This window comes from Chiloscyllium plagiosum, unplaced genomic scaffold (genome assembly GCF_037043375.1).
Source record: "Chiloscyllium plagiosum isolate Xiang-an unplaced genomic scaffold, Cpla_swu_hap1 HiC_scaffold_23, whole genome shotgun sequence".
In the NCBI taxonomy this organism is placed as follows: domain Eukaryota; kingdom Metazoa; phylum Chordata; class Chondrichthyes; order Orectolobiformes; family Hemiscylliidae; genus Chiloscyllium; species Chiloscyllium plagiosum.
Genome location: NW_028270161.1, coordinates 5,384,955 through 5,401,282, shown reverse-complemented (window position 1 = coordinate 5,401,282; position 16,328 = coordinate 5,384,955). Strand labels below are relative to the sequence as shown.

The 16,328-nt window shown below is 39.4% G+C and overlaps 1 protein-coding gene across 2 annotated transcripts in view; it reads right to left on the bottom strand.

Annotated features, from left to right (window-relative positions):
- sephs1 (selenophosphate synthetase 1) overlaps positions 1-3,836 on the bottom strand; it is a 59,490-nt gene extending 55,654 nt beyond the window's left edge. For both annotated transcript variants that reach the window (XM_087999338.1, XM_043714177.2), the window contains exons 1-2: positions 3,701-3,836; positions 3,165-3,529 (exon numbers count right to left, since the gene is read on the bottom strand). In XM_087999338.1, coding sequence (XP_087855464.1) covers positions 3,165-3,357 — 193 coding nt within the window. In that variant the 5' untranslated portion in view covers positions 3,358-3,529; positions 3,701-3,836. The remainder of the gene's footprint in view (positions 1-3,164; positions 3,530-3,700) is intronic.
- Positions 3,837-16,328: the final 12,492 nt, after the last annotated feature.

Genomic DNA, 16,328 nt, shown 5'->3' with positions numbered 1-16,328 from the left:
CACATTTTGTGGCAGCATCAAGGATAGGAGCGCAATCTGAAACCATAGTGGTTGAGTGCCCTGATGAAAACTGCCCAAGGTTTTTTGTGTGTGTGTGTGTGTGTGTGTGTGTGTGTGTGTGTGGACAATGGCAATATCAGCAAAGTTTCAGTGATGGTGGCACAACAGCTACATCCACAAATGACAATGGCTGTTTAAAGGAATAGAATCTTTTGGGAAGAATATTAGACAAATAACGTCAGCAGAACAAAGTTCTTGTTGCAGTGAAATGAAACAAAGAACCACAAAATGTTGGAGACTGAAAACAAAAACAGGAATTGCTGGAGAAACTCTGCAGACCTGGCAGCAGAAGAAAGCAGAATTAGTCTGGCGACTCTTCATCAGTATTCTCCAGTAATTTCTGTTTTTGTTCTTGTTGTAGTGTCCAGCAAGGAAGGCAGGCCTCCCAGGTTGCCAGTAGACAAATTAGTTAGGATTGTGATGAGAAGGAAGCTTGGAAAAGTCCAGATAAAAATGAAAAGGTACAACTTGGACATTTGGAGAGTCTGACAAGTGAAATAGGTGGATTATAATTTTTTTAAAAAAGGGATGATAATCATTTTTAAGTTGGTTAATAAGGCCAAAGTGGCATTGCTATATGATGGAGAATGAAAATGTGAGATAACTGACTAAGACAATGATAGACTTGTCATGTGCCGCACCATGCCGATCCAGGGGAGCTTTTTCTAATTACAGCATTGTAAATACCCACATCAGCCAATTTGCACTTATCTGAAAGAAAGAAAAGCTCGGCAACTTGGTGCCATATGACCTGTTTAGGTCAGGTTTCAATGATCGAGCTTCAAAGGCTTACAACAGGTGTGTGGAAATTCATAAAACACATTAATCTTACCAATTAAAAACAAAATAAGTAAAACTCAAAATACAAAAGGGTCTAACAGCAAAAAGGAATCAGACAAAAGGTAATGGCAAACAGATTACGTCTTGAAGTTATATTTCAACAGGTATTTGATGCTTCTTCAACATCAATACTGAGTAAGAAACAGGAGCATTTGGTGCTATTTACTTCAATCACAGAACAAGAATATTTAGTTTCCCCAATACCAAAATCTTAATCAAGCCAATTAGCAAAGCAATGAAAATGCTCAAAGCATTCAACAGGTTTGGCATCTGTGGGGAAATACTGATTGAAAGTTTCAGGTTCACAAAGTACTTCAGAATTTCAACCTGGAAATGTTAATTTTGCTTCTCTCACTGCAGATACTAAGTATTTTTAAACTTTATTTCAAATTTGCAGCATGTGCAGTATTTTAAAATTGTACCAACCAGCAAAGTAACTTTGTGAAGGGACATCATTGCTCTCGGAACAGGAAGAAGTCATTTCATTCCTTGAACATGTTCCAGGATTCAATGAGACCATGGCTTGTGTGATCTAACTCTGTGCACACTATTTGCCCATATCCCTTCGATTAACAACTTAAATAAGTGATTTTGCAACAACTGTTGCCTGCAGTAGAATGTTTCACATGTCCAACTATCTTTGCATATGGAAGTGCCTCTAAACCTCAATCCTCAAAAGGTCCAACTGAAATTTATAGTCATAATTTAGGATTGCTCAATCTGTGGAAGTACCTTCTACCCAGCTATCAATTCCCTTAATATTCTGAAAACCCAGATTAAATCACTGTTCAACTTTCCAAATTTCAGGGAATAAAAGCTCTTTTTTGTATTTTTGTCTTAACCTGTCCAAATCCAGGTGTCATTCTGGTAAATCTCCCTTCAAGGACAACATATCCTTCTTAAGTAGTATTGCCCAGAATAGAACACTGTACTTCAGGTGTAGATAAACCAAAATTTTGCACAGCATAAAAAGCAAGGGAGTTCTCCCTGGTTCCCTGGGCAATGTTTATACCTCACTCAACATTACAAAACCAGATCAAGCGGTCATTACCATATAATGTTTGGGGGGGCAGTAGCTCTATTTTCTACATTACAACATTAACTACACTTCAAACATACTTCACTGATTGCAAAGCACTTGGAGACTGTGGACATGAAAACACAATATAAAAACATTTTTCTCTTAATCTCCAGTATTCAAGTCCTCTACATTCCACTCACATTTTTGATTATTTTCTGCACCTCATGATATTTTAACAAAGTTCAAGTTAAAAGTCTCTCTAGATCTTTGTTTCTCAATGTAAACACTCTCATTCTCTATGTAAATATGCAGTTAAACAATTAAATGGTGATACAGAAATGTCTAATATCACACGCTACTTTCACTTGCCAAATATGTAAAGGATTAACAAATGTCTCACTTAATCACTTTGTCAAAACAAATTCAAACTTCAAACATTGACTGTACCATAGAATGGATTATTCAAAACATATACATTGCACTTATTTGCTACAAGGGTTTTGAAGGGTTAACAAATTTCACTAGTGTACCACTTCTTAAAAAGCACGTTGAATAGAGAAACCAGGCTTTATCACCATTTTTAAAAAGCCCTCACCTAATTGAAAATGTGCAAGATCTGAAAACTACAAGAACGGGTGAATGAGGGCAAAAACATTGGAACTTAAAAGAAAAATGTAAAAAGAAAAATTTAAACAACAGAGGTGGGGGGGAGGAGCAGTTCAGTTAACTTTTCACCTTTTTTTGCAATAGCTAGAGCTGGTGATAGTTAAAGAAAGGTAAAGGGGGCAGTTAGAGTTCACTTTTCAATTTGCAAAAGCAAAGTCGGATGATAGTTAAAACAAGGGAAAAGGGGAGAAGTTACGAATTCACTCCACTCCCCTTTTTTATAAAGCCAGAATTGGGATAAATTAAAATGAGGAAGGGGGCACAGTTACGAGTTAATTTTTTATTCCCAGATTTTGTTTTCAGAGTCAAAGTTGAACGAAGTTAAAACACGGAGAGGGGAGCAGCTGGAGTTCACTTATCACAAAACCGGGGCTGAAGTGATCATTAAAGAAAGAGGGAAACGGGGGCGGCCGAAGTTTACTTTTCACTCCCACTTTTTGTTTTTGCATGCCCAGAACCGAGGTGGTAGTGATAGCAGATGAAAGAATGTGCAATGTGCAATAGAAATAATACGAGTTGCAACGCAGGCTATGGTTTTTAAGCTTGCTATCCCCGAAGAGGTTGCAGGCAGGCTCACCCAAACGGGGCATGACCGCCCCCAGGAACTGCTCGTCCTCCTGGTAGTGATTCTCCTGCAGGGCCTCCAGCAGTTTGAGCAGGACATCCTGCGGCACTTTACACCCCGTCCCCTTCAGCTCGGCAAAGCGGGTCAGGCGGAAATTTTTATCCAACTCATAGTTCTCCGGGTTGAACGTCTCCCTCACCGACATGATCGATAACTCATAGGTGTTTGGTGTGCATAGAGAGGTTTAAAAAAATCTTCTAAAAAAAAAGGAAATGTACACGTGTGTGTGTGTGTGTTTTATATATTCACTCTCAACGCTTTAAAAAAGATGTCTCTTCTGTCGCCCTCCTCCTCCTGCTCTCCGCCGAACCTGTGTGCTGAGAGAGACATGGAGATGGTTAACAACAGCCTCCCGTGGCTCTTACAGGGTTAAAATGCTGCTTCTTTTATATTTTGCCGGCCGCTCTGAGGAAATTTTTTTTTCCCCTTTTGGTTAACGGTCGCGGTTTAAATTTTTTAACCCTCGATGGTTCCAGTCGGTGCCTTACCTTCGATCCACGCGCGCGCCTCGGCGGGCAACCCGAGCACCCACAATCCCACGCGCGGGGAGGATCGCGTGCACCAAACGCGCGCTCCGCCGAGTGAGGGGAAACGGGAACCGAAGCGCACGCGCAGAGCGCCGGTCGCCTCCCAACACCTAAACTGGTCCTTTGCGAATCCGCGGAGTGCCATTTTCCGCCGCCGCCCGCCCGACGGAGACTGTGCGCATGCGTGCAGAGCCGGCGGCCGGCCGTTTCGCCGAGAAGGTAAACGCCGTAGAGCCTATGCGCAGGCGCTATCCCTCTTACTCCCCGACAGCGAGGGGAATGCGCAAGCGTAGCAGTGAAAAAAAAACAGGAGCCGTCCACTGAGGGTTGGGAGTTATTGCGCAGACGTGGTTGACGGTGGCCGGCATCTCCATGCTCGCGCGCGCGAGGTAGGCGAACGAGGATGCCTTGGTGGACGGCGCGAGCTCGCACGTCTTGCCCCCTCCCCCCAATCACGCGCCTGTTAGTCCGCACGCCTTTCAGAGAACAAACTCATTCGGCGCCGGGACGCCGACTAGAGAGGAGCGTAGGTTTTGCTGCTGCGAGTTGTGCCCACCCGAAACAATTCTCTTTTTCCACTCTTACGTTTCTATCTTTTTGCAAGGAATTGTTGCCAATGAAGCGTGTGGTGTGCAAGGGTCTCATTTTATTTTCGGAGGGCACGACGACGCTTATCCCGAAGTGGGCCAAATGGCGCCTTTATTGCCGTCCCCTTTAAGAAGTCACGGCGAAAAAAAATTAAAGGGATTGGCGGAGTTCAGTTGAAAGCGATTCTCTTTTTCTTATACTCAGGTAAATGGTGGTCTGTGGCGAATGGTAGCCTTGCACTCTCTCTCATTTTCAATCTAAAACCATATCCGATGTGCTTTTTGTCCCGTGTGGCTGTTAGATGCGACCTTTCTTTCGAGCAACTCCGCGAGAGACGGTGCCTGCACTTTTAAAGGGAACGTCCCTCCGTATCTGCGGAGGAAATGATTTCTTGTCGGCACACGACTTTTTTTTCAAGAGAAAAGATTAAAAGCTTCCACAACCTCAAACCCCCAGCACGCAAAAAGGCGGCAATAGGCCCATTATTAGTAGATTAAACTGTTGAGTTTTGTGTTCCACTTCATTATTCTTAACTGAAGTGTGTCAACCCTTGTTATATACTATAGAGAAATTCCCCAAATGCACATGCACCTGCCTTGTTCAAGGGCAAATAATGTTTGTATTTCCCTTTGTGGTTTAATTAGTACTGATTATTGTATGACATGTATAACGTAGAAACAATTAAATACATTTTTAGTTTGGTTTAATTCAACTAATTTCAAACGATGTATTTGTCCAATGAAGTCAAATATGTATGAAAATATTTTTGTCTACATATAACCTTGTGTTGAAGTGTTTTTTTGCATTAAAGACAATTGCTTTTTACTTGGTGCATTTAATGTTGTAAAACATTCTATGGTGTTTCCTGAGTTGTATCAGTAAGATACATTTTTTGACACTAAAAGCAAAATGCTATGGATACGGGAAATCTGAAAAATGAACAGCATGCTGGAGAAACTCAACGGGTCTGGTAGCATGTGTGGAGAGAGAAGTTACACGTTTTGATTGTGTGACTGGAATATATGACTCAAAACATTGACAGTATTGCTCTCTTTAAATCAGAGTTTCTCCAGGACTGTTCTTATTTGAGATTTTATTCTACTAAAACAAAACTCTATTGAAGTAAAATTGTGACAGATGATCAGTAGTTTGATCAGCGATAGGATTTTAGGAACATCGAAGAGATGATGGTTTCAAGAGGGAATGTAGCTTCAGACTGACACTACTGAAGATGGAATTACTAATGGAGATTTTTAAAATTGCAGGTGTATGAAAAACTAGCACTGGAGGAATAAATACATGGCAGATTGAAAAGCAGAGCTGGAAATGTGTTGCTGGAAAAGCGCAGCAGGTCAGGCAGCATCCAGGCAACAGGAGAATCGACGTTTCGGGCATAAGCCCTTCAGGAAAAGCAGTGCTAGGGAAATTCAGATCTGGCTGTATGTGGATAGAAAAATTAGTTTTGACTACAACATGATTCTTCAATGGTGGCAGATTATTAGGCTGGAAGAGGCAATGTAGATGCAGAAGAGGCGAGCGCATGGAAACATGTAAAAATCAGATGAGGATTTAAAATCAACATCATTAAAGGGGGAATTAGTGAAGGTCGATTGGAGTGTTGAATAAATTTGAAATGAGTTGAAATGTAGGTAGAAGTTTGGAATGTGTGGAAGTTGGGAGCAGCTGGGCGACCATTGTAATCATGTTGGGTTGCAGCAGCAGATGGATTGAGGAAATCGAAGAAACTTGTTTGTTCAGGATAAAGCCAGCTTGCTTGGCTCTAGCTGTACAAAAGGTTTATTCTTTCCACTACTGACGCTCAGTCACGGAAGTGTATAACATTCACAAGATGCCCTGCAGGAATTGAGCAAAGGTCTATGCACGACACCTTCCAAACCCATGACCATTTTTTCCTAGAAGAACAAGGGTAACAAACACATGGGATTGCTACCACCTGCAAGTTTGGTTGAAGCTTTTCTCCATCCTGGTTTAGAAATATTACTACTCTTCAGTGTCACTGGGTCAAAATCTTAGAACCCAAAAGAATACTTATCTCAGTGAACCTGAACCCTACTCTTGAAGGCAGTTCACCACCTCAAGTTCAATAAATACAGAAGGGCAATAAATACTGGCCAAGTCAGCAATGCCCCCATCCTGTGAATGAATTTTTAAAAATGTATTGGTTCAAGTGACTTGCATTGGCTGCCAATCTAGAATTTTCAATTTTTAAATTCCTCATTGTTGAATTAGAATTCCTCACTGGCTACACCTATGTACCTCTGACTACTTCCAGCCTCATCTACTCTTTCAATGTTGATTTCTTGGACACCCGCAGTTCTTAGTTGCTTAACCATTAGTGGCTGTGCCTTCAGCTGCTTGAGCCCTGACATGTGGAGTTCCCTTACTATCTCCTTTTAAGACACGTTTAAAACCGAAGTGTCTTATGATGTCAACTTTGATAATCTTCTGATGTGTTTTTGAATACTTTACCTTGTTAAAGATGGAATATAACTGCAAGTTGATATAAGGTCTACAAGACTTGGACCTAAATGACCTCAAGATAAATGAGATATTTTATTGGTGTGCTGGATGTGTTTGGATGAATTGGTAAGACTTTGATTAATTATTTTATGTACTGGGAGATATACCACTGTGCTCTTAGTGAAATGGGTAAATAGCTACCTTCCCCTTTCCACTAAGAATGTTTACCTGCAGATTCTTCAATGCTGTGTCCTATCCAGAAGCAGGAATGTTCAAAAGGACTCCGTAAAACATAAAAGATAGTATTCTGAAAGGAAAAGTCATGCTGAAGGAGGAGAACAGGTCAAATATCATTTGAAAGAAAAACTAGGTTAATGTTAGACTAAAATTCTTGATCTGACCTGATTCAGTTTTTGAATAGCAGCAATTCAATACGCACAAATGGAGCTGTAATGTTTTTACTGACCTTGTTTACTACTTTTTTTTTTGTTTCCTGCTTTTGTCCTGTTTGTATAGAATAAATATTTAAGACCAGGCTGTTATAGACACATGATTGATACTAATTAAGTCGCTATTTTCCATCAAAATATTTTTTACTTGCAAATATCACAGTCATCTTTCAAAACTATACCCCTTCCTGATTTGAGAGATGTTGGAAGATAGGTTAAATGATCAATGCTTTCACTTGTTCCTTTCACTTGCCACTTTCCTATTGATGCAAATGGGCAAAGGCTTCTGTTGTTTAATTCAGCAGCAGTGTTGTGAACCTCAATATGATCATTATTGATCACACTTAAGAGTCATTGACCTCTGTTTTTATCAAAAGATAATTGACTGTTTCTTTGCTTGGGGAGAGAAAAGGTGACTGCACAAATTATTTGTTTTTTGAATTCAACATGAATCCATTGCCCTCTTGCAAAAATTTTCTTAAAGGTTTTTCTCTCAAACACATTGCTTCCATCACCTCAGGTAGGTAATGATGATTAATAAATTCAAAGGAAACTGGATGAGCACTTAAACTGAAATAAACTTGCAACAGGAATAGAGCGGAGAAATGGAGGTATTGCTGCGCAGAGCATGGGCAATTCCTTGAAAAGCAGAATGACCTCCTCCTGTGTTGTACTGACTTTGTGGCTCTATAGTATCGAGCTGGGAATGGTAACTTCATGCTCTGAGATAAATTGATACTGTTTCAAAAATATAAGGATAATTTAATACTTTTGCAATATCCTGCAGTATAATGGAACAGCTTTTCCATTTTGAAGTTTTCAGTTTGTGAAATGGGAATGTTTTGTTAACAAATATCACCTTTAATGGTCTGTTTGGTATGTCTGTACCTGTAGTGTTTAAGTATATACATGGAAAATTAAACAAATTCCCAGAGATAAATAATTGATACATGTTTATTCTGTTTTAAGGTAGAAATCAATCTGCAGTCATTAATTTTTTTGAAACACACACAAATAACTTGAAAGAACCTTGAACGAAGATTCATTTTGTTTTATGAGAGGAGTATTTCTTTGCAAGGTTCCCCTTTCATTTATTGAGTAAATGGACTGCATGACTTCAGCATTGATCTCTCCGTGTAGCAGATTTAATATCGAGCCTATGCAAAGATGGATCATATAATCAAACATAATACTGAGGTATTCTGTTCTTATCCAATCTTTCAGTTATAAAATTTATACAAGGGTCCATCTAGTGAGTTTTTTCCTATTTTAAAAGTATAAATAGGAAGCAGAGTAAGCCTTACTCTTGTCACAATTGAGTGGGAAATCTTTCATTGTGATGTGGTTAGTGACATATTTAAATCAATGGAATGTTTCCCTCTATTGTTTATTTCTCCCACTTAGTCATGCCACATGCACCAATTCCAATTCTCTCCCCCCAACCAGTCACCAAACTTAACCAAACATTTGAGTAAACTTAGACACCAGGGTTGCAATGTTCTTCACCCATGCTTTGCTAACTCCTGTTTCACAACACTAACTCATCCAGAGGTCTGTAGCCAACATTTAAGTCAAAACATAAAGCGCACGTTCTCTCCCTCATTGATCTCCACTGATTACCTGTTTCCAGCGCCCCAGAAAAGCACATTAAAAGTTATTGCTTTGAAACTATGAATTTAGATCAAACAATAGAAAATGCTGAACATACTTGGCAGATTGGTTTGTACCTGTGGCAAGAGAAAGAGTTCATGTTTTCAGGTCTTTCCTCAAGATTTCCTACACTGCAGTTTATTACTTGTACAAATTAAGTTCATTGTTAATGTGCCTCAAATTGGTTAAGAGTATGAAATAATTATTGATTATTTATTCCATTGTTTTGGATTGAATCATTACTGACAAAATATTTAAGTGAATTTCGTCATATGACTTTTTTTTGCTTTTGATGCTCTAAAGTTTTGACCAGAACAGTTCAAGCTGTTTTCTTTCTAGCTATCCCTTAGCAGCTCCTGATATAGCACTCCTGAGATTGGCTTCATGTGAGAACAGAACCAATCTGGCACAAAACCAATGTTCTTTCTTTGACTCTCATCACACCCCATTATTAACAATTAGGAAACAGTATGAGGTGGGGGGAAGAATTACCCATCAAAGATCAACCTTAAATATTGTTTGTTTTTATAAATTCATCTACTTTGCATTATAACCTTCAATATCCTGGAGGGAGTAAAATTAAGTAAGGAGAAACGATCAAAGTAGATATTGTGAACTTGGGGTGTTGTCATGCAAACTTATGTAGTTATTGATAAATGTTTGCATTTTGAATTGTGCAGTAAGCTTTGACTCTATAAATTTTTTCGATTTAAGTAGGAAGTAGAATCCACTTGTGTGATGAAATCTTACACTATTTGGATCTAAAAGCTACTGTAGCCCTTTGCAAAGTTTAAGTTAAAATGTTCCCAGATGGTTCTTTCAGAAAACACCATTTTACTTGGCACCTAACTATTGTTTTTAAGCAGCTGGTGGTGACAAGATCACTTCCAAACTGTGTTGCACAGTTTGCATCTGCACTGCAAAAAACATTTTGTCTGAATGTAAACTTGTATGTGATGTATGACTATTGACTGTAGTGTTGATATTCACACTTGCAGCTGCTGTAGAGTTATGCAGAACACAATATGTAGCTCTTGTCAAAGCAAAACTGTCATAGAGATGTACAGCACGAAAACAGATCCTTTGGTCCAACTCATCCATGCTGACCAGATGTCCCACCTACCAGCACCCAGCCCATATCCCTCCAAACCCTTCCTATTCACATACCCATCCAGATGCCTTTTAAATGTTATAATTGTATCAGCCTCCACCACTATTTCTGGCAGCCCATTCCACACACTCACCACCCTCTGTGTGAAAAAGTTGCCCCTAAGATCTCTTTTATATCTTTCCCCTCTCACCCTAAACCTATGCCCTCTAGTTCAGGAGCCCCCGACCCCAGGGAAAAGACCTTGTCTATTTACCCTATCCATGCTCCTCATGATTTTATAAACCTCTATAAGGTTACCCTTCAGCTTCTGACGCTCCAGGGAAAAAGCCCTAGCCTGTTCAGCCTCTCCCTATAGCTCAAATCCCCCAACCCTGGCAACATCCTTCTAAATCTTTTCTGAACCCTTTCAAGTTCACATCATCCTTCCGATAGGAAGATCAGAATTGCACGCAATATTCCAAAAGTGGCCTAACCAATATCCTGTACAGCCACAATATGACCTCCCAACTCCTGTACTCAATACTCTGATTAATAAAGGAAAGCATACCAAACTCCTTCACTATCCTATCTACTTGCGCCTCTACTTTCAAAGAGCTATGAACCTGCACTCAATGGTCTCTTTGTTCAGCAACACTCCACAGGACCTTACCATTAAGTGTATAAGTCCTATTAAGATTTTCCCAAAATGCAGCACCTCACATTTGTCTAAATTAAACTCCATCTGCCACTTCTCTGCCCATTGGCCCATCTGATCAAGATCCCATTGTAACATGAGATAACCTTCATTGTCCACTTTTGGTGTCATCTGCAAACTTACTAACTATACACCCTATGTTCACATCAAATCATTTATATAAACGATGAAAATTAATGGACCCAGCACCAATCCTTGTGCCACTCCACTGGTCACAGGCCTCCAGTCTGAAAAACAGCCCTCCACCACCATCACCTTCTGCCTTCTACCTTCAAGCCAGTTCTGTATCTAAATGGCTAATTATCCTTGTATTTCATGAGATCTCACCTTGCTAACCAGTTTCCCATGGGGAACCTTGTCAAATGCCTTACTGAAGTCCATATAGATCACACCTGATCTGCCCTCATCAATCCCCTTTGTTACTTCTTCAAAAAACTCAATCAAATTCGTGAGACATTATTTCCCATGCAAAGGCCATGTTGATTATCCCTAACCAGTACTTGCTTTTCCAAGTACTTGCTGTCCCTCAGGATTCCCTCCAACAACTTGTCCACCACCGACATCAAGCTCACCAGTCTATAGTTCCCTGGCTTGTCCTTACCACCTTTTTAAAATAGTGGTACCACGTTAGCCAACCTCCAGTTTTCTGGCACCTCACCTGTGACTACTGCCCAAGGCTGGAATTTAACCCGGGTCCCTAATGATGTCAGACAGTAATGCTGACGACTGAGCCACCGTGCCTTGGTAATTTAGTAATATCTCAAAACTATTTAAGAAACTAAAGCTAAGTGCAAATCTAAACAATAGTTTAAATTAAGTAGCGAGGCTCTCAAAATATTTTCAATGTTATTTCATCTGGAAAATTGTGGATCCCTTATTCCTAACTACGTGAAGTAGGACTTACAGGGTGTAACAGAATTTACAGCCACCTATTCGTGTAAATATTTTAGTTTGACATGTAAAACAGGTCTCTTCTTTGAAAGGATAAAATTAAAAAGTAATTCCAGGAAACCGTGTGCACTTATCAAACAGACTAAAATGGAGCAGTGGTTTCCTAGTTTTGAAACTCAAAGCACCATTGGACACCTTGTTAATAAATGACGACTTAACAAAAATTCAATAACTTTAATCAATAATGACTACAAGAAGTCAACAAAATGAATGTTGTACAAGGCAAACAAAATCCTCACAATCATTATCCAAATTTAAAAAAAAATTAGCCAATGCATCAAAATTCACTGATATCAATCTTTCCACCAAAGAAATTCAGATTATCAGATTCATTTGATATGGATGTGAGTTTGCTCGTTGAGCTGGAAGGTTCAGTTTCAGCTGTTTTGTCACCTTACTAGGTAACATAATCAGTGAGCCTCCAGTGAAGCAATGGTGTTATGTCCTGCTTTGTGTTTATATGTTTAGGTTTCTTTGGGGCGGTGATGTCACCTCCAGTTTTTTTCTCCGAGGATGGTAGATGGGGTCCAAGTCAACGTTGATAGAGTTGCAGTTGGAAGGCCGTGCTTCTAGGATTTCCTGTGCATGTCTCTGTTTGGCTTGTCTTAGGATGGATGTGATGTCCACAAAAGACTAAAACACTTGGGACAGGACTCACTCCACCCAAGAATTCCTGAACACCATCAAAGACACCAAGATAGAAGACGATGCAATAATAATCTCCTTTGGCATTACAGCCCTGTTCACATCCATCAACATCAACCTGGCCAAAGAAATACTGACTACACTATTAGAAGAACCAAAGACACACACACCAGGCACCAACTTCATCAACAAAAATAACCTTGTCAAGCTAGTGGACTTATGCCTCACCACCCACTTCAATTTCAATAACAAGACCTACAAGCAAATCAACGGAACACCCATGGGATCACTAATATCAGGGTTTCTAGCAGAAGCAGTAATGCAGACACTCAAACATACAGCTCTCCCAACCGTCCAACCCAAACTTTGGGTCATCTAAGGATGATATCTTTATCATCATTAAATGAAACAAATTAGAGGAAACCTTCAAGACCATCAATAACATCCTTACTGGCATAAAATTCACAACTGGAAAACAACAACAAACTGCCATTCCTAGATGTCAGAGTAGAGCAAACAGTTAATGGGGAACTTCAAACCCACGTCTACAGGAAACAACACATATGGACCAAATACTGAACTACAGAAGCAACCATCCCAACGCCCACAAAAGAAGCTGCATTCAAACATTATTTCAACGAGCCACCACACACTGCAGCACTGAGGAACTACGCAGAGGAGATGAAAATCACCTATATAGCGTATTCAAGAAGAACGGATACCCAATAAATAGTCTGCCAAATTCTCAGCAACAAACCCAAACAAGCAGACAAAATGCGCCCAAAACCTTAGCCACTTTACTCTACATCAAAGACATCTCTGAAATGACTGCCAGGCTATTCAGACCCTTTGGCATCATGGTAGCCCACAAACCCACTAACACGAAAACAGCAGCTCATTAACTTAAAAGACCCTATACAGACAACAAGCAAAACCAACGTCATTTACAAAATACCTTACAGGAACTATAATAAACACTACTTTGGACAAATAGGCAGACAACTAGCCACCAGGATACATAAACATCAACGAGCCACAAAAAGACAGACCCACTATCACTAGTATCCTTACATACAGATGAGGAAGGACACCACTTTGACAGGGACAACACATCCATCCTCGGACAAGCCAAATAGAGACATGCAGAAGAATTCCTAGAAGCATAGCATTTCAATTGGAACTCTATCAACAAACACATCGATTTGGACCCCATCTACCATTCTCTGAGAAAAAGAACTGGAAATGACATTGCCAATCCAAAGAGACCTAAACACATAAGCAGAAAGCAGGACATACCACCAATGCTTCACTGGAGGCTCACTGATGATGTTACGTAGTATAGTGATGAAACGTTTGAAACCAAACCTTCGAGCTCAGTGAGCAAACTCACATCCAGAACCTCAACCTGAGCTACAAATCTTTTCAAAACTCATTTGATAGTACAGCAAAACTGGCTAATGTGGAAAGCATCATTCCTCTGATTTTGAACAGATTCAATGTTTGACACTAAACCAAATGCTGAACAGGTTAGCACATTACTACGTACATAACTACATCAGTTATGTGGATACAGTGAGAAACAAGATACATTTGACAACCTCATTACAAGTTTTGAGTAACGTTTCACTTCAAGAATAAAGAAGACTCTGGTCAAAAATAATTAAGTCAACATAACTGAATCCAAGACTATAAGTGCTTCTGTAATCCTTTGTCTGTGGTATTCAGCGTGTCATGTTTAGATACTCTGAAGTCCCTTGCTATCGTGAGTAACAAAAGTCTTTCTAAACACACTGGATTTTTGTCTGGTCTCTCTGCAGATAAGGGTTAGGTTAGCCAGGCAACAATCAGACTCTGGGAATTCCTCCAACAAACATTTCATTTCAAGAACAAATAAGATATGGGTAAAATCATACTTCAATAGTCGATACCAACTCCCAGCAGAATCTATAGATCATTTCATTAATAACCTGTATTTACGATCTGAACTGTATAACTATGTAAACTTACAATGAGTTCATTGGCAAGAGAATAGTCATTGGTCTTTTAAATAAATCAGTTACTGAACTTCAATCAAAAGAGGACCTAACTATGATAACCACTTTAAACAGCAGTGGATAAAGTGTCTCAAATTTTTAGAGCAAAAATTCAATTTAATGCAGAACACTATACAGGGAATGTTTACTACTTCCAGCACATAGAGCATTTGACCAGGGGATACAGACCTCTCAACTTAAAACCATGTGAAAACTTCAATGTGAAATCCTAAACAGTTTAATGCTTCAATATTTTGTCACAGGTGTAGTTCTAAAATACCACATCACTGAAGAGAAAACAATCTAGCTTTACTTCAACAATGTAGTCCTTGTACGTAAAGATGTCTTGAAGATGTCTTAATCTAAAGAACATACCAAGCAACAGACCACATTGTTTTCAAGCCAGAAGGTATATTCATGCTTTGGAATAGAACCTGGAACAACAGCAAATACCTGTATCTTTATATGAAGAACAACTAGTTATGGAAAACCAATAATACCTGGCCTATGACAAATTAACCAGCCATCTAATGTAAACTTGTAAGAAGTAATTTCCTTAAAAATTCATGCAACCAAATTTAAGCTGGATATGGGCACCAATGTTATAGTTATCTCAGATATTAGTCCACAGTTAGCTAAGGTGAACATTTAACCACATATATTTAAAACTGTGTGCAGCTGAGGTACTTAATCTATAATTAAGAATTTAGAGTGATACAACACAGAAACAGACACTTCAGTCCAACTTCTCCACACCAACCAGACACCCCGATCTGACCCACTTCCATCTGCTACCATTTGGCTCTCATATGTCTTTTATATGTTGTAATTGTAGTCAAATCCATGACTTCCTCCAGCACCTTCCATACTTGCACCACCCTTTGCATGAAAAAGGTTTGCCTCAGGTCCCTTTTTAAATCTTTCCCATCTCACCTTAAAGCAATACCCTCTAGTTTTGGACTCCTCCATCTTAGGAAAAACGCTTGGCTATTAACCCTATCCCTGCTCTTTATGATTTTATAAACTTATAGAAGGTCATCCCTCACCCACTAACACTCCAGGGGAAGAAAGCCATACCTATTCAGCCACATGTTATACTGTTATTCAAAGATCACATATATGAGGAGAAAGTATACATAATCAGTTACCAGCAATCTTTTCCATTGTGTAAGAAGGCATTTTACACAAATGGTGAACAATATCTTCGAGCGCTAGTTTTCCAAATTATTTTAAAGATTGGGAAAATGTGAAGCCCCTTACAAAGTTGCTTTGAAAGCTGACATCATATCACACGTCTCTTTACATCTAGGAAAATCTCTCATCTACTAACAGAAAAAAGTAAAGGACATGGTCAATATGGGTGTTATTCCCCTGTGACTAAACTTACATAATGTTGCTCAGGTATGGTCACAGTTCCCAAGCCCAGTGATTCCATTTGAATTTGTGTGGATTTCACACAAAGTTACTAAAAAAAAAACCTTTGTCAAAGTTTGATAAGTTGGCTATGCTTCCCATCAGAAGAATATTTACAAAGCTGGATGCCAACAGTGAGTTTTGGCAGGACCTTCTCATTGAGATATCTGGACTCCTCACACACTATCATTACCCCTTTTGGTCAATACTGTTTTAATGGACCGTCCTTTGGTATTATAGTTTTCTAATGTACTATGCCCAACATTGTACAAAGGTTAAATGGTGACATATGCCACATGGATGATATCCTCATACATGCTCAAACTACTCAGTTCCATGACTGGAATGTGCACAATGTTCTGAAACATTTACAAGAAGCCTTATGCTGAATGATAATTCTGAACTTTCTAGGGATTCCATTGGTTCCTTTGGTCACATTGTAAATAAGGATAGGACGGAGGCTGATCCACAGAAAACTAAAACAGTCAAAGACTTCCAGCTCCAAAATCTTCAGTGGTGTCTGAGCATGGTCAGTCTTTTGGCGAAGTTTGTAACCATGTCTTGACTCTATTAT